The following is a 25,559-nucleotide window of genomic DNA, read 5'->3' on the forward strand; positions in this document are numbered from 1 at the left end:
TGAACTCATTTTTTTGGTTGATTTTTCTTTGTTAAATGGATTTAAATATATAAAATAAATATCAGAAATATAAGTCTTTGTTTTACTATGGTTGCAAATATCAAAAAATTTCTCTATGTGACACGGCACCAGAGTTAAGTTAGGGTTTTTTAAAATGCTGACACGCCGAGCTCAAAAGGTTTGCCATCACTGACCTAGGGGGTGTTAGGCTAAGTAAAATACATCAGAGAAAAGCCTAAATTGAAATTTTTTAGTTTCTGACTCAGGTGAGAACTAGAAAAGCAGCCAGCGGGTAACTGACAGGGAAGAGCCTGACCGAAGGGCACAGAGTAGGGGGTCGGTGGGTGAAGGCAATGCTCTGTGTTGTGATTGTGAAGGTCGTTACTCATGTACACATTTGTCACAATTCACAGAAGTCTACACTAAAAAGGGTGCATTTTACAGTATATAAATTAGACCTCCACTTTTAAAATGGGGAAAATAAAGAAAACAGAATTGAGCTCTATTTCTTCGAGTGTTTTCTGCTAAGGAAAGACAGAGTGAGAGCAGAATGAGTTACCCAACTAGAAAACACGAGTGACAAAGTACGGCCATGATATCGGGAAGCCAAGGAAGGGAACAGACGGGAGGCCATGGTCCTGTTCACAGAAGCCACTCTCCCCCACTCCTTTGACATGGCTCTCTCATTGCATTAACCACACCGCTCACTTTTTCTTCTGCCTTAGTTCTCACACGCTGCACAAATGTTATTTGTACAAATGTTCACGTTACCAGATGACGTGTTCCCTACAGAACACCTCTAAGAGGTGTGCTGACGTGGTGACTCTGTCACTGAGTTCCATGGCCTAACAGGGAAGGTTAATCAGGGGAGTGGCATACAAAGAAGGTCACAAGGTCTAAGGTCAGGAACAGGTCAAGACAATGAGACACGCAAGGGCACGCAAGTGAACTAACTCAAAGTGCGGTCCTCAGACCAACAGCAAGAGCACCACCTGGGAGCGAATTTCTTAGAAATGCAAGTTCTTGGCCCCACCCAGACCTACTGAATCTTGATTTCCAGGTGGAGCCCAAGTGCTTCTGTTTTGAAAGCTCTTCCAAGGACTCCTCCATATGCTGGAGAGCCACCAGCCTAGAGCAGCGCAAACCACCTAGATATCTGATTAAAATGTAGCTCTAAAAGGTGATTCTAATGTTCAGACACATTGGAAACCTCAGTTCTAAGCCAACTCACTATTTTTACAACGTGACTCTGACCCATTCCAGATCAATTAAATCAGAATCTCTGAAGGTGAGATCCAGTCATCAGTATATTTCATTTTTTAAAATATGTTTGTATTGATTTCACAGAGAGGAAAAAAGAGAGATAGAAACATCAATGACAAGAGAGAATCATGAATTGGCTGCCCCCTGCACACCCCACATTGAGGAGAGAGCCTGCAACCTGGACATGTGCCCTGACCAGGAATTGAACCGACACCTCCTGGTTCATGGGTTGATGCTCATCCACTGAGCCACACCAGTGGGGCAGGCATCAGTATATTTTAAAAGCTCTCAGTGTGATTATAATTCCTGTGCACCTAGGGTTAACAGACCACTGACAGAAAAACTAAAATCTCTCCAGCTCGAAAACACTACTTATTGAAGTAAAACTTTAAAAATATATTACACATCTTCCTGCTTTTAAAATAAGACATCCTGAATATACTCTTTTTTAAAGGGGTTGTTTGTGACTATGGCCAACAATACTGAACATTCTGTCACATGTTTAAAGGCTACCATGATTAGTAAGTCTCTGTATTTCTGAAATGCGGATCTTAGCCACAGTTGTTGCATCTCTGTGCCAATGTCGCAGTATTTATTTGTTCTGTATAAAGTTGGTTAACTTTTCTTCTCTTTTTGGACTCCCCCCCCCCCGCCTTTTCTTTTTGTACTACTCTAATCTTCTCTAGTATGAAAGAATGCTCACTACTTCTAATTCTGCTGTTGTTATTTCTTTCTTTTTTTTTTTTTTTTTCAGCTGTGAGCAGTGTATATTTATTGTCCTCCAATTGTGTGAAATACAGTGTAGATGACAAGCAGGTAAACAGGCAATTGCATTATGATTGTAATGATCTCAGTAACTACAGAATGATGGAGTCTCAGTGGATGGACATCTGTCTTGACTTGGGGGAGCCAGGGAAGGCAACCCCCAGAAATACCTAAGCCCTTAGGTACAGTTTACTTGAGGTTTGCTGTATCCTAGAGTGGAAAGACTTCAAAAACACTAAAAAAAGACATAGCTTTTAAGAAAATATGGGAAGCTGTCAAACATTTTTTTGTGGGAAAATACTACGTACAGATTTCTTTTCCTAGAATTTATCCTTTTTGATTTTGAAGGATAGCTTGCTGTCATTATGACAAGTAAGGACATGTTTAGTGTGAAATCACTCTCATGCCCCTTTCATCCCTCACTACAATTATTTTAAGAGCCTCACAATTTATAATCAGGTCATGGTCACTCACATTTTCTTCCTAATCCCTGATGAAATGACTTTAAACATAACTGGAAGTTATCATCTCTTCTCTTTGACTTTCAAATGGAATATTTTTTTTTTCCAAAAATGTAACTTGTTGTTATTTCTTATTCATTTATTTGATTTATATTTATCAAGCAACTATTATGTGTCAGGCACTATTCTAGGCACTGGGGATGAGTAGTTAACAGAGAAAAATCCTTATGTTCTACTAGGAGGTGAAAGACAATAAACAAATTATGTGGTCATAGTACAGTAAAGCAAGATAAAGCAGAGCAGAGGACGTAGTGATGGGGGGTACCATGCTGTCCTACACAGGTGTGCTTCTTTAGAAGAGTCGAGGATAGCCTCTCTGAATAGGTGACAACTGAGCAGACACCTAGAGTGAGAGAGGAGGCAAGCCACGTGGACACCTGGGGGAAGGGCACTCCACATGAAGGGAACAGCAAGTGCAGTGCTCCTGGGTTCTTGCTTGGTGTGTTCAGAGAAAAGCAGAGGCCATCGCGGTTGGAGTGGAATAAGTTAGAGAAGTGTGGTAGGAAATTAGGTTCGCAGGTTAACTGAGGCAGGCACAGCTGTGTAAAGACTTTGAATGTTTATTCTGAGGGAGGGAGGAGGCCACTAGAGAATTTTGAGCAGGTAAGTGACATGATCCTGAATTTTAAAGGATCACTTTGGCTGCCTGGTGAACAGATTATAGGTTTTCTTATTCCCTAACTAGAGGCCTGGTGCATGAAATTCGTGCACTCGGCGCAAGTCCCTCAGCCCGGTCTTTGCCCTCTTGAAGTCTGGGAGCCCTCAGGGTATGTCCAACTGACGGCTTAGGCCCACTGTGGCGAGCAGGTCTAAGCCGTCAGTCAGAATATTTAGTGCTGCCATGGAGGCAGGAGAGGCTCCAACCACCGCTGCTGCACTCGCCAGCTGTGAGCCTGGGAGCACACTGACCACCAGGGGGCAGCTCCTGCATTGAGCATCTGCTCCCTGGTGGTCAGTGTGTGTCATAGCGACTGGTCATTCTGCTGTTCAATTTGCATATTAGCCTTTTATTATATAGCATTTTATGATATTGTGCACTGGGGTGGGGGAGGTCCCTCAGCTCGGATTGCAAGAGAGTGCAGGCCAGGCCGAGGGACCCCCCCAGTGCAGGTTGGGTCTGGGAAGGTACACAGGAGGTTGGCCAGCGGGGAAGGACCATGGGAGGACTCCAGGGCATATCTGGCCCATCTCACTCAATCCTGATCGGCCAGACCCCAGCAGCAAGCTAACCTACTGGTCGGAGAGTCTGCCCACTGATGGTCAGTGCACATCATAGCGAGCAGTTGAGCAGCCTTAGCATATCATTAAATGTTCACTTTATGCTCTGATTGGTTGAATGGCCGATGGACACTTAGCATATTAGACTTTTATTATAAAGGATTGTTGCAGCATGTATATTAACAATGAGAAAGAGAGGGAGAGAGAGAAAGAGAGAGAGGAGCCTATGGTGAAACTTAAGATTTAGTGTACAAAACCCAAGCATGGACATTTTCCTATAAACTAAATAAAGAGATCAAAGTATCCATGTACACCCTACCTCCGTATCAGATATCTGTGGAGTGCAAGATTTAGGTCTTAATGGCAAAAGGGTTGCTATTTGTGGGAAAGGGTCAATATCCTCCCTTGGTTTCTCTTGACGGCGGTGCCACAGTCTCAGTTCAGCACTGGCTTTCCTTATTGCAGATGAATGTGTAACACAGAATCGTGGTGCCCTGGTTGAGAGGAAAATAAATTTAAGATTAAACTACATAATAAGCCTCAAAAATCAAGAGCTCACAAAGTGTATAATACTTAGGCTCACAATTATCAGTCTTGCCATGGCCTTTTCTAATAATTTCTACTTTTTTTTTCTGCTGCTTAGCTTTAAAAAACACATTTTTTCTATGATACATCAACTGCCTGAAATAACATTCATTCACATAAAGAGGCAATGCACACTCACATACAGAAGAAAAAAATAATTTTAAAGTTGCATTTAAATTATCATCTCCATGATAAGAAAGAGAATCTGTATAACAATTTGATTAAGAAAATTTCATGTGCCCTTGACTGGAATCGAACCCGGACCCTTCTGTCCACAGGCCAAGGCTTTATCCACTGAGCCAAACCAGCCAGGGCCTTACAGTTTCTAATAAAATGAACATAAAATTCACCTGTGATCATTGTAAGACAGTTTAGTATTTACTTAGAGTAGCAAATAAATACTGGTGGATGCAAGTTAGACTTTAAAATATTAAACATTTTATAATGTTAAGTATACTGCTAAAGTATACTATGGCCTGGCCAGCATGGCTCAGTGATTTAGCATCAATCTATGAACAAGGAGTTCATGGTTCAATTCCCAGTAAGGGCACATGCCTGGGTTGTGGGCTCAATCCCCAATGTGGGGCATGTAGGAGGCAGCCCATCAATGATTCTCTCTCATCACTGATGTTTCTATCTCTCTCTCCCCTCCCTTCCTCTCTCTGCAGTCAATAAAAAACATGTTTTTAAAAAGTAAAAAAAAAATGAAAGTTTCTTATTGTATTAGTAAATGTTTTATTAAGTTGGGTGGTGTGTACACAGATGCCCACTATAGTATAATTTATACCTTTCTGTATCTTAAATATGTTTTTTAAAGAAATGAAGAGAAATGGGATAATACAAAGCTTATAAGTAAAATGGAATACCTAGATGGCAGATGATAACAGAGAAGTGGGCAAGGACAAATCATTATGACCTTACTTGCTAACTTAAGGAATCTGAACTTTATCCTGAAAGATTTGAGGTTACCACTGGAACATTTAAGCTAAGTGGCATAATCGGATCCATCACAGCCACAATGGACAGCTCACTGGTCCCCAAGTGGCACACCTTTTCTGTTTCCATTCTCTTCTGTTTAGAATCCCACGAGTCCCTGTTGAAATACTACCTCTTCTTGGTATCTTGTATATTCACCACTCTCTTTTTATTACACTTATTTCATATATACGTTCCTCCCAACTAGACTATAACCACTGGACTTGACCATGTTTTACTCTTGTATCCTTAGCACATTTGGCTGATAGTGTTTAAAAACTGTTTACTGAAATGATAAACCTGTAACTCTAGCTACATGTACACACACACACACACACACACACACACCCCACATCAATCTGATGACATACCAACCATAAAAAGGTCAGGTGTAGAGAGATGTGCTCACAGTTAAAATGGCGCATAAGTACTGTCAGCCTTACTGTTGTCACTCTAAATTTCCACAAATTACATATTTTTAAAAGTATAACTTGTAACTAGCCTAAGAAGGTGAAAGCAGGTAGCTTTGAGTCATATAATTTTTCTTACCAATACAGAAGTAAGGGTTTTACAACTTCAGTCTGAATATTTATTAAGTGTTCTTTATTCCACTGAGAGCCATCTAGCAGTTTAAGTTTTGTTAAGATTTCTGTAGAAAGGTAGCGATCTCCGCTGCTCACTAGATAGCTTTTTTTCATCTTTTCAAGATGTCTGCAATAAAACACATGCACACATTGATGCAATGTTCAACATTCAACAAGCCAGATATTTTCACTTCAAAATGTTTGAGAAAAGTCACGCGCCATCTCAAAACCAACACTAAGTTACAGGTGTACCAACGTGGGAGTGGCTGGACAACTTGGGTAGGCTGAGCAACTGGCCTTGCAAAGATGCCCGTGTTCTAATCCCCAGAACCTACGGATGTTATGTGCTTAGAGGAGACTCTGAAGGTGTGATTAGGATTGTGAGGAAATTCTCCTGTATGAGCTAGGTAGGCCTACGTACTCGAAAGGTCTGAGAGGGAGGCAGGAGGGTCAGAGCCACAGAGAAAAAAGTGAGGAAAGCAGCAGAGGTCAGAGAAGAGAAAAGACCGAATGCTGTTGGCTTTGAAGATGGAGGAAGGGACCAGGATCTGGGGAAAAGGCCAGGAAATGAATTCTCCCCTGGACCTTCAGAAGGACGCCTGCCCTGCATATCCATCTCAGACTTCTAACCTCCTAACTGTAAGAGAATACATTCATGTTGCTTCAAGTCAATACATGTGCGGTAATTTGTTACGTGAACAACAGGAACTAATACAATACTGATCCTGGAGGATCTCGGTAGGTTGTTTGCATCTAACTTCCCTAATGTGTCTTGAAAAGTGGCCGTGGCTTCCTTCCACCTCAGCATCAATCGGGTCATGCTTCACCTCCAACCACTTGGTAACCCCTGCTCTTATAACTAGTGTAACCATGAGTTCTACGGTCTCAGCGCCACTGGAATGACTGGAGTGGACCAATCATGAGTACATACTCAGTGAGATGTACTAAATCCTTAGTGAGAACTGCAATCGGCTATGGTTGATCTGCTTCAGAGCAGGTCAGGAAAAACACAGACAAGGTAAGGACTCTCCTAAAGCAGGGTCCTCTCCGGGTTCTTAAGACTCACAGTGGCCCTAGCTGGGCTGGCTCAGAGGATAGATCATTGGCATGCGGACTGAAGGATCTCGGGTTCGATTCCGGTCAAGGGCACATGACCGGGTTGTAGGCTCAATCCCCAGTGGGGGGTGTGCAGGAGGTAGCTGATTTATGATTCTCATGTCATCATTGATGTTTCTATCTCTCTCTCCCTCCCCTTTCCTCTCTGAAATCAATAAAAGTATATTTTAAAAAAAGACTCACTGTGGTCTAAAACATACACAGCAGCCACACAAAGACCTGCACCCCAGCTGACCTCCAGGGGGCGCTCTAGAAGCTATCCAGTATGGTATCTGGTAGATATCTCATTCAGATATACAATTCTAAGTGGCATCCAATCAAAGATCATGAAAATTTTTAATCCAGCAGACGCTAGAAATAGCAGGTCCTTACATTGTTATAAGGTATCTTTTATATAAGGTATATTATGCCAGTGAGATATATAATTTCTTCCATAAAAATATATCACTGAAATGTTATAAAAATAAAACAGAATGATAAATTTGAAAGCAGGTTTAGAATCTCTGGGGGGAAAATTATGCAAACCCAAATAATTGCTGCTGTTAGTATCCAAAAACTTTGAGATCACAGAACTAGTGGGATCAATATTATTATAATAAAATTAGAGGCTCGATGCATGAATTCGTGCATGGGTGGGGTCTGGCCAGCTGTGGGGAGGGGACGTGAGAGGTTGGCTGGCCATCCCTGACCCTGATTAGGGTGGGAGGGCCCAATCAGGGCCATGCCGGCCGGGGGGCGGGGGGATGCCACAGGAAGTTGGCCGGCTGGCCTGGCCCCTGATTGGGGCGGGGGGGGGGGGGGGGGGGGGCGGGGTGCCGATCAGGGGTGGGGCTGGCCAGGGGGAGGGGCCAAGGGCAGTTGGCCAGCTGGCCCCACCCCTGATTGGGATGAGGAAGCCAATCGGGGCCACAGTGCGCATCAAAGCAACCAGTCGTTCCAGTCCCTTAGCTTTTATATATATAGATAAATTGTATTACTCCTCCCTCTAAAACAGCGGTTCTCAACCTGTGGGTCGCGACCCCTTTGGTGGCCTAAGACTATCCTGCATATCAGATATTTACATTACGATTCATAACAGTAGCAACATTACAGTTATGAAGTAGCAACGAAAATAATTTTATGGTTGGGTCACAACATGAGGAACTGTATTAAAGGGCCAGAAGGTTGAGAACCAGTGCTCTAAAAGTATATATTACATTTTTATATTTATTTCAGATTTTCTGCTTGAGAAAGAATGCTACCCAAATTAATATTCCATAATTTGTTTTTAAAACTACTGAAAAATAAAATAGCAATACCTTTGATGTCTTCCAGCATCCTTAAGAACTTTTAACCTCTCAATATCCATCCATAGCCACCAATATCTCTCCCCTAATGTACCTTTCATAAATGCCTTAAATCTTTCGAACTCCTTCCTATTGCCAATGTCATAAGTTTTGTGAGAAATGCACCAGCCAGCCCTGCCTTCTGAGCCACGGCTCTCTCGCTTTGAATCTGCTTCTTTTAATCTTTCAGCCTTTTCCTTTGTGGGTTGAGTTGTTTCAGGTAACACATCATCCTTGACAGAAATAAGCTCACACTCATCAACTATCACTTCTGTTATATTGCTGAAATTTATGTAACCTGGACCTTCTCTAAATGGCTCGCCAAGGATTTCATTAATTACTACTGCTAAAACAAAGTTTATATAGGATATTAAAAATTCTTCACAAGTGGAGAAATGGAATGTCTGGCTTTCAGCATCCGGTTGCTTTTCAAGGTATATTCTCAGAAGAGCATGCGAAGGAGTATCTGGTAGAGCTATAGACCCCTCCTCCTCCTCTTCTTCCAATTCAGAGATGCGTCTAGTGCCTTTAGATGAGTCCTTTTGCATCCTGGGGTGAACTCCATCATCAAAGATGACACTCTCTGTATTAATAAGAAAGGCTATTAGGTCATACATGGATACAGAAGATACTTTTATACTAACTAGATGTTACAGAGCCAGGATGGCCAATGAGTTTATCATCACAGACAGTGACTGCATGGACGAGGGCCTGGAGGAGGAGTCTACACTTGGGACCAGTTGGAGAAAAAACTGCCAACAGGCGTTAGCCATGTCTTCCCTGGATGGAGAAGGGAATAGGGTCCGATGGACTAAATATTTGACAGCCCGACACAGGATGTGTAATATTTCATGCTGATATAGGATGTCAACACATAAAGGCCAACTCTATTGAAGAATTTGAATATGTACATTAAACAACTGTAGAAGCATACCGTGTTTTATTGTGTTTTATCTTATTGCACTACACAGATATTGTGTCTTTTACTACAAACTGAAGGTTTGTGGCAGCTCTAGGTGAAGCAAGTTTATTGGCACCATTTTTCCAACAGCATTTGCCCACTTCGTGTCTCTGTGTCACATTGTGGAATTCTTGCAATATTTCAAACTTTTTCATTATTATTGTACTTGTTATGGCGACCCGTAATCAGTGATCTCTGTTGTTACCAGGGCAAAATCATCCACCCACAAAAAGATTACGACTCACTGAAGGCTCTGATGATGGTACAATAAAGCATTTTTAAATTAAGGTAGAGTATATACATTTTAACATAATCTTATTGAACACTTAATAGACTACAGTATAATGTAAGCACAGCTTTTATATGTGCTGGGAAACCCAAAAAATCATGTGACTCATTTTATCGCAATATTTGCTTTATTGTGGTTGTCTGGAATCTAATCTACAATAGCCCTGAGGTGTGCCTGCATGTGCTGTAATATTTCCTGTTGTATGATAAAGTAAAATTAGCTACCATAGGTAACAAGGCCATACATGAACAGATCAGAACTGGAGTCATATTGGCAATTTTTAAAAATTCACTATTTTATCAGAAAGATTCTATTACTATCATACTTACAACCTATCATTAAAATTACTAAATGGCCCTTGCCCAGCCGGCACAGCTCATTGGTTGAGCATCAACCTATGAACCAGGAGGTCATGGTTCAATTCCTAATCAGGACACATGCCTGGGTTGTGTGCTCAATCCCCAATGTGGGGTGTGCAGGAGGCAGCCAATCAAGGGTTCTCACTCATCATTGATGTTTCTCTCTCTCTCTTCCTCTGTGAAATCAATAAAAATATTTTTTAAAAACAAAATGGCCCTAGCTGACTTAGGTCAGTGGTAAGAGCATCGGCCCTCCGACAGAAGCAGAGTTGTGGGCCCGATTCTGGTCAAGGGCCAGACCCTGGTCAGAGCACATGCGGGAGACAACCAATCAATGTGTTTCTCTCACATCGATGTTTCTCTGTCTGTCTCTCCCCTTCCCTTCCACTCTCTCTAAAAATCAACGGGAAAAATATTCTTAGGTGAGGATGGACAAAAAGAAAATAAGTAAATAAAATTACAAAATGGCATGAAGTATTTTATAAAAGCTAACAAATACACATGGATTGTCTTTATATTTTTTCTAAAGATACAGTCTTCGGCTCCTATTTTCTCTTCCATTAATCAGTGAAATATGCAGGCTCAGTATTTTCACATGGTAAGTCTTCCCCTTGAAACGCTGCTGTTGTGCCCACTTTATTTCAAAGGCTTAATAAGAAGAATTTGTACATTGTGATAGGAGATAAAGGCAAGACAAACACTTGCTGGCTTGCCTTTTAGGTACCAAGCACTAGGTCAGGCATTTTCTATCCATTTAGCTTGCATCATTATTCTAAATTTATAGATGAGAAGAGCAAAGCTCCCAGAAATGGAATAACTTCTAAAAGTCACACAGGCAGTAAGTATCAGAGCTGAATTCTAAACTCAGCCTCTTTTTCTTATACCACGTCACCTCTTAAAAATGGTAGAACGTGGAGTTGGGGGGTGAGGGGAAGATAATTTTTCTTCCCAACCACTGTATGTTGTGCTCTAAGATTAGGACAGCAGCAGAAGACCTAAAGAGGAGTTCTGAAGTCATTCTTGTCCTTTCCTGCTTACCAGAAACAGACGAAATCATCGGTGAATCAGCTTTGCTGTGGAGTGCAGGGAAGGTTGACACTGTTTGCTGACTTTGTTTGGCTAATGTAAACCAATCTTTCGTTTCTAAATAGGAGGCCTAGGAAGAAAGCAGCACAAGTGTTTTTTGTTGTTTTGTTTTTTAGTTTTTTTAGCACAAGTGTTTAATGTAAGATTAGTGCTCTCCTTCCTATCACAAACCTGGACATATCATTATGATATTATTCAATATGCATTGTACAATGTGTAAGGGGAAAATTATGCCATGAAAAAAAAAAGATTATACACAGAAAAAAAAGCATTAGCTAAGAGAATAATGGGGAGGAAATTTCAATTCGGATACATTTCACATTAGATGCCCACAGGAAAAAAATGAGCCCTTACCCATCAAATGCTCCACTCTTCCACGAAAGGCAGGCCACGTCACCCCCTGGAGTCACTACCGCTTCGTACTATCTAACTGTAACTTCGCAGGCACCATGACTCATGAGGCCTTGGATGCATCTTTTGCCAGCAGCTCCCATTTTACAACCTTCCCAAATATTTCTTGCCCCTAAATCTGTCTGACCTGGCTCAGTGTTTTTAACAACTCCTCCCTAATATGACAGACTTAATATTGCTCCCAGTAGCACAGGAAACATCTCGAAGCTCAATTGCCACTTTGCCTTAGATTCGGTTTTTATAACTTTGCTTGGAATGGACGCTGCCTGAAGACTGATTCCTGACTCCACCTGCCCCCGGATGTGGCCTTCAATTTTTCCGTTGCTTCATGTACCATTAAGCCAGTTGACCCAAGTCCCAAGCAGACTCTCAGCTTCTCGAATCCCAGTCCTAAGAAGCCCTTTATCTCAGCCTTCTGGACAAAATTTCTCTGCCTGAGTTTCTCAGTGACATCCTCATCTGTTTTTCTAAGAGAACCCAGGTTCAACATGAGCAGAAAAGGGAGCTTCCAGCATTGCTCTCTCATCTCCTTTCTCCAACTGAGTCAGCCGGTTGGCCCTTAGCCTAAGGAACACTCTCAGAAGAGGCAGGACTCAAGTGGAATAGGTACTGTTTCCAGACTATTGTGCAGAATTCTCTGAGCAATCAGGCCGCACAATGAGATCAAAAGCAGGAGAGAGAAATGAGAGGTGCCTTATGTTTAGTCACTGATCCCTCTAAGGCAGTGGTTCTCAACCTTCCTAATGCTGCGACCCTTTAATACAGTTCCTCATGTTGTGGTGACCCCCAATTTCATTGTTACAAATGGAACATAATTAAAGCATAGTGATTAATCACAAAAACAATATGTAATTATATATGTGTTTTCTGATGGTCTTAGGCGACCCCTGTGAAAGGGTCATTCGACCCCCAAAGGGGTCGCTACCCACAGGTTGAGAACCACTGATCTAAGGGGTCAGGTTTTCTGTGGATAAAATTTTTGCCCCCCTAACTATGCTGTTGGGGATATTGATTTTAAGCTGGTTATTAAGAGACAAAAAGACTCAGAAAGAACCTTTGACCCACCCCCTTACCTGCCTAAAGGACTTTGGGTAGAAAAACCAACTAATGGAAGGGAGCAGCACCTTAGCACAGTAATAGGAACTAAATGTGCCGATGGGAAGAAATCCAGTAAAGACCATTTGTTGAACTTCCCTCTGTGTCCCATGGTTTCGGGGGGGAGAGGGGGGGTCCCCAGCTAGAATTTGTTTGCCACATGTTTGCTCTTTCTTCCTGTGAATTGCCTACTTCCTTTTGGAGAAATCCAGACCCCTGACCCCTTCTCCTTAGTCCAGAATGGCACATAGACCTCAACTGGCCCAGTGCATCCCCAGGTCTCTATTCTGGTGCCCCACATGTACACTGTAATACATTTGGGACATTTTCTCCTTGTTAATCTGTTTCTGTTCATTGGACTATTAGCCAGGCCAGAAGAACTTAGAAAAGTGGAAGGAAAATTATTTTTTCATGCTCCTATATGTTGAAAGACGCTAATTTCCTTTTGTTTCATCTTTTCCTTCCTTTAAAACCAAGTCATTTATTATTACCTATATGTTCTTTCAGTGTATATTTATTAAGTGACTTCTCTATTCCTAGCAGTATCCTAAGCACTGAAAGGAGACCAAAACAATTAGGGAATATTCAAGGAATTGAGAGAGACCAATATGCAAGAGTGCTTGTTACTTCAAATGCACATACAAAAAAGAGAAGAGAAGATAGGGGAGAAAGAAGTAGTGAGTCAGGCATACAAGCAGTTAACTATTCTATTTTATACTTTTAAGAGATAGATCAATTGTTCATGTTTAGATGGTATAACTGGAGATCCAAAGAAATGTTACCAATTATCATAAAGATTGATCCCTATCTAGTGTCATGGTTTAAATGATCTAAGGATCCAGAGAACTTTGATTCCTTAAACTTCAAAAGCTATTAAGAAGATAGTTTAAGTATTAAATGGACCAAAATGAGTTTTTTATCACAAGAAATAGAAGGGAGAAACAGCTTGAATTTTATTCTCTTATATTTGACTAGAGGCCCGGTGCACAAAATTCGTGCACAGGTAGGGTCCCTAGGCCTGGACAGAGATCAAAGTCGATTGGGGCCTTCCTGCTGGCTGCTGGCTGCCAGCCAGGGCCTGCCAGCCACAGGGAGGGACCAGGGGAGGTTGGCCAGCCATGTGGAGGGACCAGGGAAGGTTGGCCAGCTATGGGAGGTTGGTTGTGGGAGTGCACTGACCACCAGGAGGCAGCTCCTGCATTGAGCCTCTGCCCTCTGGTGGTCAGTGTCTGTCATAGCGACTGGTCGTTCTGGTCACTTAGGCTTTTATATATATATAGATTCATTTACATATAGGGAATCAGAACTTTTCCCCCAAGTGAATTCTTCCCTCTGCATGATTACCGACATCTACTCTCAGTACACATTTTATGACATTCCTGATATTTCTATAATATATGTTAAAAATAAACCCTTCAAAATGAGTATAAGACAGAAAAATGTGCCTTTGGTACATCCCTAAGCATTATTCAGTGGAAATGATGGAAATGGCATAATTTAAAACAAATATCACTTATAGAAATGCCAAACTACAAAATTAAATAGAAGCTACACATGAATACAAATGTTCAAATAAGATAGGATAAGTCTGTCCATTCCAACAGAGATGGCAAATAGGTTTCCTCTTATATCACATCTTTGATCAATTGGAAATGCCTGCCTAAAGTGCTGTGTTGAAAAGATTTTGGAGCCAAGTCCTATAGCTCAGTAGGAAAATTGCCATGATTGGTTAGCAATGAACAGAAACTAGGAGAGTATCAACACATGGGCCACATATTTGACATTCCGGATTTTGTACAGAATTGTGTATTGGAAGTGTACTCCAAGAGAGAAAATCTGATAATCAGAGGCAAAAGATCAACTCCTGCTTGTATATTTCTTTTGAGCCAGGCTGATGGACTCAAATATTAGGGTCCCAGTAACAGTTATAGAATCTAAATAATAAAAATTTGGAATGAACAATAAAACCATCTCTATAATTCAGTTACCCATGTTTCCCTGGGTGACAATGATCATGTTCTTCAATCTTGCATCTGTTCCGTCATACACATGAGGATAATTCTAATTACATTTCAGGTGAAAGAGTGCAGAGCAAATGAGTGAGTAGAAAGCCACAACAATTTTTGTTAAAACTGCCCTTTGAAGTATCTGAAATAATTTTCCTTATTCAAGTGGTACAAATGAAATGCATGCTTCTAAAATGAGTTTTATTGAAGGGCTAATTCACAAACAAACAATCATATTTTACCTTGCCAAGAGAAATATAGAACTTCTTCATAATGACAGCATTGTCATCTTCAATGACAGGAGGTGGTGGAGTGGGCACTTTTCTCGTGATCCAGGGAGAAAAAGCTTTATCTAGTGTGACATTCATGCCCGATCTACTCCATCTCACTTGCGAGACCAATTTTGCTAACCTGCATTTTAGAAAGCATACAAATTTGAAGTAAGTTTAAAATATGGTGGAATTCAGGGTGGGGGAAAAAAACACTAAAACTTTATTTTATGTATTCAAGCCAATCTCCCTTCCTAAGTCTGCAAGATGATTCTCTTAGGATCTGCTCAAATTAATAGCTTATTCATGGAACTTCAAATTAATAATGATTGTTTTAACTTATTTTATTTATATTTTAAAAATGACTGTTATAAGCAAAGGTCATATTTTAGTAAAGCTTCAGAATGTTTTGGGTACTTATACTTTAAAAGTCATGGCACAGAAAAGATAAACTTGGCTCTGCACCGTAACATTGTCTTTTACATGACACGCTTACTTCCAGTTTGTAATACCCTACACATAAATGCCATTATCACCTGATAAGTAGATAGCTTTAAAAATATATAATGATTAAAGAAGCACAACTGAAGTACATTTCTTAGGTCCTATTTCTGTGAAATCTCTTTGGAAAAGTTACATGGTTTTTACCAATGCTCTATAATTCTTATACTATAGCAACTGGATTCACATTCCAATGGATTTAAATGAATTTCATTAAGAAAGTACAGAAAAATAATTTTGGGTAAAAAAAAAAAGTCAGCATTTAAAAAATATGTACACTAATGAGACTACAATACCTGTATTCAAAATAGCAATCACTTTCCAGAAAGGCTGGAAGTCTTTCTTTTTTGATCCACTGAATGCCTTGCTCACGATTCAGACACTATTCAAGGACAAGTGAGGAAGAAAAAGAAGGTCAAGGAATAATCAACTTTTAGGAAAATTAGTGCCTCATCCCTGGGGCAACAGTGACCTCCAGCTACTACTAGGAGCCCTGCCTCTCTACCTTCTATTTGCAAACGGGCAAGAACCCTGAGCCACAGATCTGAAGCCACTTCTTGCCTTCTAGTGCTTCTTTAATTCTCTTAACAAACCTGCATCAACTATTACCTCCATTTTACAGGTTAACAAACTGAATCCAGAGTTAAGTTACTACTGAAGGGGGAGGAATGAGATAAAACTCAGTCAATCTCAGTATCTTCATAATCATAACATGGATTTAAAAGAACCCCTTATCAGAAAAAGCTAACCAGAACACTTGGTAAGGCTACTGTGGTCACTGAAGGCCTGTTGTCCTTCCAGTTTTAGGAAATTTTGTTAAATATTTCCACCCCCAGCCTGGAGCTACAAAGGTAAGTAAGAAAGATAAGACCGTGTCCTTAAGGAGCATGCAGATGATTCAATAGTTAATAATAGTTGAATGCTGCAAAGGCCCTAAGTCCACGCTTCTGTGGGAGGTCACATGGGCACTAAAACAGCAGATTTCCAGAAGAACATGGCACTCAGCCTCTGACCTGCAGCATGCTTAGCAAGGTTGAAGAGGAGGGGAGCCGGAGAGGAACCAAAGATACATTTATTACAACTACATCACAGGCTGAGCTTTGAGAGATGGTAGAAGAAGGATGAACAAGTAGGCAGGGGCCTGGTTATGAATAGTCTTTAAATAACATTAAGGAGTTTACATTTTATCTTGAGGCTGTGAGGGCCACACAATATGATGAAAGAGTAACTAGGCTGCTATTCATCCTAAAACATTTACTCACTATTGGTTCTATTTTGCCTTATATTCCCTTTTTCCAGAATTCTAAAGAATGTGAGTACCTTAGACACTAAACAAATGCTACTAACAAGTAAAACTACCCATAGAGTACATAGCTCAGTGAGGCAATGTGTCGGCCTTTATGTGGCTTCCATTGGTCACCTGCTGAGCAGGGGGGGTGGAGGGGGAACCTTTTTTCTGCCAAGGGCCATTTGGATATGTATAACATCATTCGTGGGACATACAAAATTATCAACTTAAGAATTATGTTGCTATGAACAAAACTCCTAGGTTTATTGAATTTTGAGTCCCACCTGCGGTGGCCTTGGCAGGGCCAGACCAAATGATGAGGCCCGCGGGCCAGACATTTCCCATTCCTGTGCTAAAGAAAAAGTTGTGCTGTGATATTAACATCAGAGTCAACACAGAGCATTGCTAATTCATGAGGAAACTGGAGGCTCACATCGCAGTGCTGCCAACATCTGATAATCTGATGCTCTAGGTACACCTGTGCTTAACATTGCTGACATGCGGCATGAAGGACTGGAAAACTGAGCAAACCATGGTTTCTTCCTGTTCAGCAAAAATACACCCATTTGCCTTCACCAAAGACTGTCTTCTGGGTAATGAAATAATAATAGAAGAAACCCTGGAAACAGTCAGCACCTGAAAGGTAGAATCTTGTTGACTACTCATTGCTTATCATTGAGATATAAAGGACGTTTGCCTCTTATATTTAGAAAGACTGCACATTGGCCTCTACATACACACTGACACCCATACGAAACTCTTGAATTCTCATTAGCAATGCATTCAATGACACCAGACTACATATGAAGATCAAGATAAACCCTTGAGAAATTCCACAAGGTTTTCGAACTAGTCAGTTCATGCAAAATCAATTTGTATAACATTTACCTCATGAACACTTCACCTATAACTCGTCCCCTTTTAAATGTTTTTGCATCTATTTGACCTAAAAATTAAATGAAAAATTTAAAAATCAAATCAAAATTGAAGAAAAGTCTTTAAACTGCCAAAAATATATATCCCTTCAAGGTGTTTACAAGTATATCAAGACAAAAAAAATACAAAACAATCCTGCAAAACATAAAATGATGCCTTAATACTTACTAGAAAGTAATTTATCTAAGGTAAAATTATTTAATTTTTAAAGTAAAAAAAAATGAGTTGGTTAAGAAACAAAAAGAGATAACCAAAGATTAGGGAAAACTGGTTGTAGGTAAATCATTCTAGAACTATTTCCAAGAACTATTTCTCTAAAATGCCTCCAGGATTAGATTAATAGAGATGATATTTAGATGTACAGGCAACCAAATAAAGCCTGGCTATCTGCCAATAGATTATTTTGTTTAGTCAGATTTATTGTGGTATAAATTACATACAATAAAATTTATTCTTTTTAGGGTAGAGTTTTACAAGTTTTGACAAATACATAGGCATGTAACTGTGATTATATCAAGATACGGAATAGTTCCAACATCCCCCAAACATACGCGTGTCACTTTGCAATCATTGTCTCCCTCTAACCCCAGTCCCTAGCAACCATGGATTGTTTTTCTGCCGCTATAATTTTGCCTTTTCCAGAATGCCATATAAATGGAATCAACATAGCATACAGCCTTTGACTCTGGCTTCTTTCATTTAGCATAATGCATTTGAGATTGATCAGTGTTCTTCTATGGGTCACTAGTTCATTCTTTTTCATTGCTCAGTAGTACTCCACTGTACGGATGAAGCATAGTTTATTTAACCACTTCCCAGTTAAAAGAAATCTGGGTTGCTTCTAGTTTTTGGTGATTATGAATAAAGCAACTATAAACATTTAAATATAGGTTTTGTGGGAATATAACTGTTCAATTCTCTTGGGTAACACACAGGAGTGGGAGAAGTAGGTAGTAGGGTATATGTTTAACTTAGAACTATGAAACTGTTTCCCAAAATGGAATCGTCACCAGCAATGTAAGAGTTCTAGTTGATCAGCATCCTGGGCAGCATTTGGTATTGCCAGTGTTTGTTTGCTGCTTATTCTACTCATTCTAATAGTTATGTAGAAACAGTTTAATACGATTTGCGTGTGTTAGTGTACTATCTTTTTTTTATAACAGCTTTATTTATATATAATTCCCATTCCGTACAATTCACCCATTTGAAGTATAAAGTCCAATGGTTTTTAGTATATTCACAAACTCTCACCGCAAATGAAGAACTTTTGCATCACCCTTCATTATAGCAGTCACTCTCCATCTCACTCCAACTTCCTTACCCCCCACCCCTCCATGTTGATAGTGAATATGAGTAAATATCGTATCTTTTCATATGCATATTGGTAATTTGTACATCTTTTGGGGAGAAATGTCTATGTACATCCTTGGTCTATTCTTCAATTGGGTTGTCTTTTTATTGTTCAGTGTAAGAGTTCTTTACCCCGTTAGATATGTCTTTTTCAGATATATGACTTATAAACACTTTCTCTGATTATGGGTTATCTTTTCACTTTCTTGGTAGTGTCCTTTTGGAGATAAAAGTTTTTAATTTTTATTTATCTGTGTATATTTTTCTTGTGCTGCTTATGCTTTTGGTGTCATATCTAAAAAAAAAGAATAATGCCTATACCAGGTTTTGAAGATTTATGCCTATTTCTCCTAAAACATAATGCAGCCTGGCCAGCATGATTCAGTGTTTGAACCAGGAGATCACAGTTCAATTCCCAGTCAGGGCACATGCCCAGGTTGTGGGCTCGATCCCCAGTGTGGGGTGTGCAGGAGACAGCTGATCAATGATTCTCTCTCATCATTGATGTTTCTTTCTCTCCCTCTCCCTTCCTCTCTGAAATCAATAAAAATATATTTTTAAAAAATAATTTTAAAAATAAAATATAATACATTATCTTTTTTGCCTTGCTGGATTCAATTTCCTTATTTTTTGTGTCTATGTTCACAAGAGACATTAATGTGCAGGCTCTTCTTTTTCTTGAAATCTCCTTATCTAGCATCACAATAATGCTGGCACGTAACCATCTCTAAATGTTTGACAGAATTCACCAGTGAAATCATCTGGACCTGGAGTTTTCTTTGTGGGAAAATATACACATATATATTTTTTTAAGACTTATTTTTTTATTTTTGTTAATCCTCACCCAAAGATACTTTTTCCATTGATTTTGAGAATGAGTGGAAGGGAGGGAGAAAGGGGGAGAGAGACACACACACACATTGATTAGTTGCCTCCCGCATGTGCCCTGACCAGGGGGTTGGGGATTGAACCTGCAATCCAGGTACATGTCCTTGTCTGGGAATCGAACCTGTGACCCGCGGGTGCACCAGTCAATGTTCTAACCACTTAGAAACACCAGCCACAGCAAGAGTTATTTTTTTTAGAGCTTTTTGAGGTTTACAACAAAATTGAGAGGAAGGTACAGAGATTTCCCAGATACCCCCTGTCCCACACATGAATAGTCGCCCATTATCGACATCACTCACTAGAATGGTACAGTTTTTACCAAGGATGAACCCTCAGTGACTCACCATAATCACCCAACTGTCTGTTCAGAAAGATATAAACTCAAATGCACTTTCTTACCATAACACTGTAGTTGATGTTAATGGTCTCAGCTTTATATGGGTCACTCATCTGAGCAGGTTTAATATCATTCTTTGCTTTTCTTACAACATCATAGATGGGATTGCGAGGTTGCTGGCTTTGTAGAATTTTTTTCAGTTGCTTTTCCAGAAGTTGTGGAGCATTGTTAACTACTTCAAAAACTCCATAATTCACATTAAACCTAATTGCCTCTGAAAAGGTCTGCAAAGTAAATTGTGGAAATACGTCTTTACATTTTTAAAAACCAGAAACTCAGTTTTCAAGACTTGATATTTACATACACAGTACACATACACACACAGAGTTTTGTGTTTTTAATCCTTTCCTGTTCCCTTTAGGAGCATGGAAATCTACTGACTACAGGTAAGGGAGCCCACTCAATCCTTTCTTCCCAGTGTACTTATGCCAGGAGATAAGTGTCAGGGTGCATCATAGCAGCAATGCCCTTTGCATAAGCATCTTACCTCTGTGCTTCTTTATCACTGGAAATAACTACACGCTTGGTCTCTATGAGCAACATTATTCCTTTAGCAGTGGGTGGATTACTAGGGAAGAACAAGTAAAAGAAGAATAACACTCCTGCTGTCTTCTTCATCTCCAGGAGCCATTGGTTGCCTCCAGCACACGCCCCTACCCTGGCCAAGGAGCTAAAGTCTCCCTTAGTCCAAAGGAGAAAATCAAGTACAATATGTTCTTCATTTAAGACTATTTCAACACCATTCCTCCCACTGAGACCAAAAAAAAAGTGAAATATACCATTCTGAGCTTTTCTCAGTAATTACTAAATGCTGCCAACTTTTTTTTTTTGAACTAATTAATTTTTTTTTTATTGCTTAAAGTAATACAAAGGGTATTACATATGTGTCCATTTTTTCCCCCCCGCCCTAGACAGTCCCCTAGCCTCCCCTATCCCCCAGTGTCTTATGTCCATTGGTTATGCTTATATGCATGCATACAAGTCCTTTGGTTGATCTCTTACCCCCCCCTACCTCCTGTCCCCCAACCCTCCCCGGCCTTCCCGCTGCAGTTTGACAATCTGTTTGAGGCAGCTCTGCCTCTGTATCTATTATTGTTCAAAAGTATTTAAAGGCAGTCAGTTAACTACAACAGTCACGAGTCTTGAGTCTGCCTGCTTGCCAGTGAGTAGCACTGACTCTGGGCAAATCATTGACATCATGGGGCTCCATTTCCATCACAAGTGAAGGGTGGGTTTCGCTGTGTCTTTTCCCACTTTGCCCTCCAAACCTAGAATCAGGTCCCCTTTTCAGAACATTAGTTTGTTTTAAGATACCTTCAGTGAGCTGCCTACTCATGTGGATTAATTTCTATTTCTAGCCGGGTTGTAAAAGACCTTAAACCCTTCCCCTTGGATTGGTCACTGTCCTCGGGGCAACATTAATTTTTTTTTCAAGTTTTACTAAGAGATTGCTAGATATACTATAATTAAAATCTAATAAATGGCAGGATATTGTAAAATTAGAGTTAGAAATATATGTGTATGTATAAAAACCCATAATGTTTCTGCATATATATTTTATTTACTTATTCATTCATTTTATTGTCAGATGATAGTACATGTCTAAAGTCTCACTATCTCCCTATGGAATTTAAAGTACACGGACAAATAGTGTTCAATATGAATGTCAGTCCTCAGTTCGAAAGGGCTCAGAGCTAAGATTTGCCCTCAAAATGACAAGTGTAGCTCAATGGATAGGTAATAATATTTAGCAGTAAACTGTGAGTAAGGTTTCTTCAATAAATATGTTTCATGGGTTGCCCACTGCATCTTTCAATCATTGGATTCAAACAGGCATCAGTTACCTAAAAGTCAAGTATTATCTCTGAAACTGACTATAACTAGACTAAACAGATTTTTGGTCAGGGCACATGCCCAGGTTTGGGGCTCAATCCCCAGTAAGGGGTACACAGGAGGCAGCCCATCAATGGTTCTCTCTCATCATTAATATTTCTCTCTCCCTCTCCTTCTCCCTCTCCCTTCCTCTCTCTAAAAATCAATAAAAATGTATTTTAAAATAAAAATAAAAATATTTAAAAAGCCCAGTTAGAGTAGATCTCTAAAGGTCCTTAATAGCACTATGATTCTTAATTTCTCAAAGTACCAAATAACTGACTCAGAGCTTCTCCCAGTTCACATATTTCAATAACAAAACTTTTGAATGAGCAAATGCCAATTATTGTCTTGAGCAAAGAGGATACAAGATGAATTAAATATTGTTTCTGCCCTTGAAAAAACAAGTACATGGTCACTGATTTTTCCTTAAGATGAAATGAGTAAACAAAATACTGAAATACTAAGTTGAGAAATTAATGTAACATGCACATGTTAAAGGGGAAATCTTTCCACAAAGATCACAGTGGTAATACTATCTAGCTTAGTTATTATACTTTACAAGGGTTTCAGCTAAACCACAATCACCTAGAAAAGGATTAGCAGAATAAGTCAATGGAAGTAATGTTGGGCAAATTCACTTTTCGGAAATTTATCATATAAAGGGTTTTTTATGAAATAATCCCTAAGTGCCCTCCACATTTGATACTCCATCAGTCCATGATTGTCTCTCCAGAAAAATAAAAAAAGACTTTCTGCTCTCTAATAAGATCACCCAACTCCACTGTTCCTCTGTTAGTCCATTCATTTCTTCAATAAGTATTTATTGGATCCTTATTAAATAGTATGATAGGTGATATGTTGCTACATTTAGTGGGCCACGCCAGAGCATCCTCCATAAAGCCCCAACTCAAATGTATGAGACACGGAGCCAGCCTCCAAGCGTGCTGATCTAACAGAGGAGAGGTGTGTGATGCACAGGGACCCTACGCCCGCACCTGCAGCCAGCGCACAGGTGAAATCAAATTCACTAAAACTTATCTCCTGAAGACACCCATCCAGTTCAATGTTGTCCTGTCTCTCAAGAAGTTGATCACAGTCAGTGTTTCTGCTAGTACTGAAACGGGTCGCTGATTCTTTAGTTAGGGACCAGTTAAAAGCACTGGGCCTGTGCTTAAAGCTCATTATTCAAAAATATGTATTTTTTTACACTAAAATCTCCTCCACATAAGATGACTACCCTGTGAGATGCAAGAAGGATGAGACCCACGGAGGGAAATGGCAGGTCCTCGCCTTCCATCTCACACCTCCCCCAGGAATTCATGGTTTGGTACATGTGGCTTTATGGACTGGTACAACAGACAAAATCATCCTCACTTTTTATGTCACCTTTGCTCTCTCTGCAGAGCACAAATAATTCATTTTGAGTAATAATGCATGAATATTGCAACTCCACTTTAACACATAAAAGCTACAATAGAAGTATATACAGCCCTGTCGGTGTGGCTCAGTGGTTGAGCGTCGACCCAAACACCAAGAGGTCACCAGTTCAATTCCTGGTCAGGGCATGTGCCTGGATTGCAGGCTCAATCCCCCATGAAGGGCCAGCAGAAGGCAGCCAATCAATGTTTCTTTCTCATCAATGTTTCTATCTCTCCCTCTCCTGTCTCTCTAAAACCAATAAAAACACTTCTTTTTAAAAAAAAAAAAAGAAGTATATACAATGTAGAGTGATGACACAAAAAGATTCATGAACTAGCTTTAGGGAATAAGGAGGTGTGTAGAGAAAGTTGAGTCTTGAAGAATGAGTTGGCATTCTCATCTGCTAGAGAAGAGAGAGAAGGGAATTCAGCAAAAGAAATAGCAAATGCCTCGAGGCACAAGAGCACAAAAGAATGGAGCATCTGTGAAGAATGCAAGCAGCCTGACATTGCTGAAGCTTGGTATTCCAGGCGAGGAGAACAGAACACCAGCCTGGAGAGAACAGCAGAGGACAGATGCATCAAGGACCTCCTAGTGCGTGCTGTAGCTCTCAGCTCACTCTCCCACATCAGTGGTTCTCTGAGTATGTGCCTGGACCAGCAGCAGCAGCAGCATCACCTGGGAACCTGCTAGGAACGCCAATTCTCAGGTCCCTCCCTCTAAGAAGAAACTCTGTGGCTGGGACCCAGTACTCTGTGTTCAACGAGCCCTCCGGTGATTCTGACCCACGCTCCCGTCTGAGAACCATTGCTTTAGGATGGTGGGGAGCCATGGACTCCAGGTTATGACGAGTGTCAAAGCCTCCTGCTGACAGTTACTTTACAGACTCCCCTGTGTATTCATATATGGGTGGAGGGGTAGCCGTCTCTATTTTACACAAGGGGAAAGCCCTGGTCTTTAATTATTATGCAATATCCTCCCATCTGCTTAAAAAGAATCTCACACATTGAGTCCTTTGTTTTCACCACTTCTAAGCTTATCTATAAGGCTCCCCAAATTAGCTTAGTATGTGACTGTAAATAATGACAGGGAAGGTGGGGGAGATAGAAATGAGTGTTGGAGGAAGTCTGAGGAGGCCAATTTAGAAAACACTCAACTCTGAATCATGTAACAGGACAGATCTTCAGTTTGAGCCTCAAACCCCATTCTCCACAAGCTGTTAGGGACTGCCTGCTCTTTCCCTTACTTACTTTTCTTATTTCAAGGGTATCGTTTTCTAAAAGTTCTAAAATGAATTGACCTGAAGGTGGTGAAAGCTAACTCTGTGGTACCAGCCATCCGTGTGAGAAAAATATTTTCACAAAAGAAACAAGTGCAGGAAAATATTTTTGCCACAATAAACTGCTGGTTCCACATTTCTTTGAAAAGAGGGGAGGGGACACCCCTGTGAATAATTAGTGATGGGCTTACACTGCCAGCCCAAGCACCACTGAAACTTATAGGGTGCCAAATTATGTAGCTGAACAATATTTAAATTAAAAACTAATGACTAGGTTAATTTAATACATGTTCATCTCTGGCCCAACTCTGTCTCTACTAATTGAGCTTCAAAATCTATATTTTTAACATGCATACTACTCAGTGAATGAAAAACATCTGAACCCTTGAATATAACAAGTCAGTTACCAATAACAACTTCTTTTAATCTAAATTTTATTGTCATTTTAGATGTTTAACCATAAACTATTTACTGGACTATTTGCCCATGGGATGAAAGGAATAATGTGCCACATAAAATGCATAGAAAGTATCCTCAGTTGATAAAATGAGTTACGCGAATAATCTGAGTGCTTTATGTTTGAGCTACAACGCTCACCACCCATAAGCACATACTAGAGCTCCACCAACACCTTTAACCAATCTCTGAGTTATTACATTCTGTCAGGGGATGACCCAAGCCCTTCATCTCCCTTCATCCCACTCACTCATTCTCCAAATCTATACCCTTTCTCTCTTCTTTCTCTCTCACCCCTTACTGAACAACCCGTCGAACATATATAACTCTCTCATAAAGCTG

At 40.2% G+C, this 25,559-nt stretch overlaps 1 protein-coding gene across 1 annotated transcript in view; it reads right to left on the reverse strand.

Annotated features, from left to right (window-relative positions):
- Window positions 1-25,559, reverse strand: part of RGS22 (regulator of G protein signaling 22) — a 108,300-nt gene that overhangs the window by 64,857 nt on the left and 17,884 nt on the right. Inside the window, exons 4-10 of the mRNA XM_036338586.1 lie at window positions 20,191-20,412; window positions 15,626-15,711; window positions 14,802-14,970; window positions 11,000-11,117; window positions 8,326-8,935; window positions 5,877-6,038; window positions 4,087-4,261 (exon numbers count right to left, since the gene is read on the reverse strand). Of these exons, the coding sequence (XP_036194479.1) occupies window positions 4,087-4,261; window positions 5,877-6,038; window positions 8,326-8,935; window positions 11,000-11,117; window positions 14,802-14,970; window positions 15,626-15,711; window positions 20,191-20,412 (1,542 nt within the window). The remainder of the gene's footprint in view (window positions 1-4,086; window positions 4,262-5,876; window positions 6,039-8,325; window positions 8,936-10,999; window positions 11,118-14,801; window positions 14,971-15,625; window positions 15,712-20,190; window positions 20,413-25,559) is intronic.

Source organism: Myotis myotis, unplaced genomic scaffold, assembly GCF_014108235.1.
Source record: "Myotis myotis isolate mMyoMyo1 unplaced genomic scaffold, mMyoMyo1.p scaffold_m19_p_16, whole genome shotgun sequence".
Lineage (NCBI taxonomy): Eukaryota > Metazoa > Chordata > Mammalia > Chiroptera > Vespertilionidae > Myotis > Myotis myotis.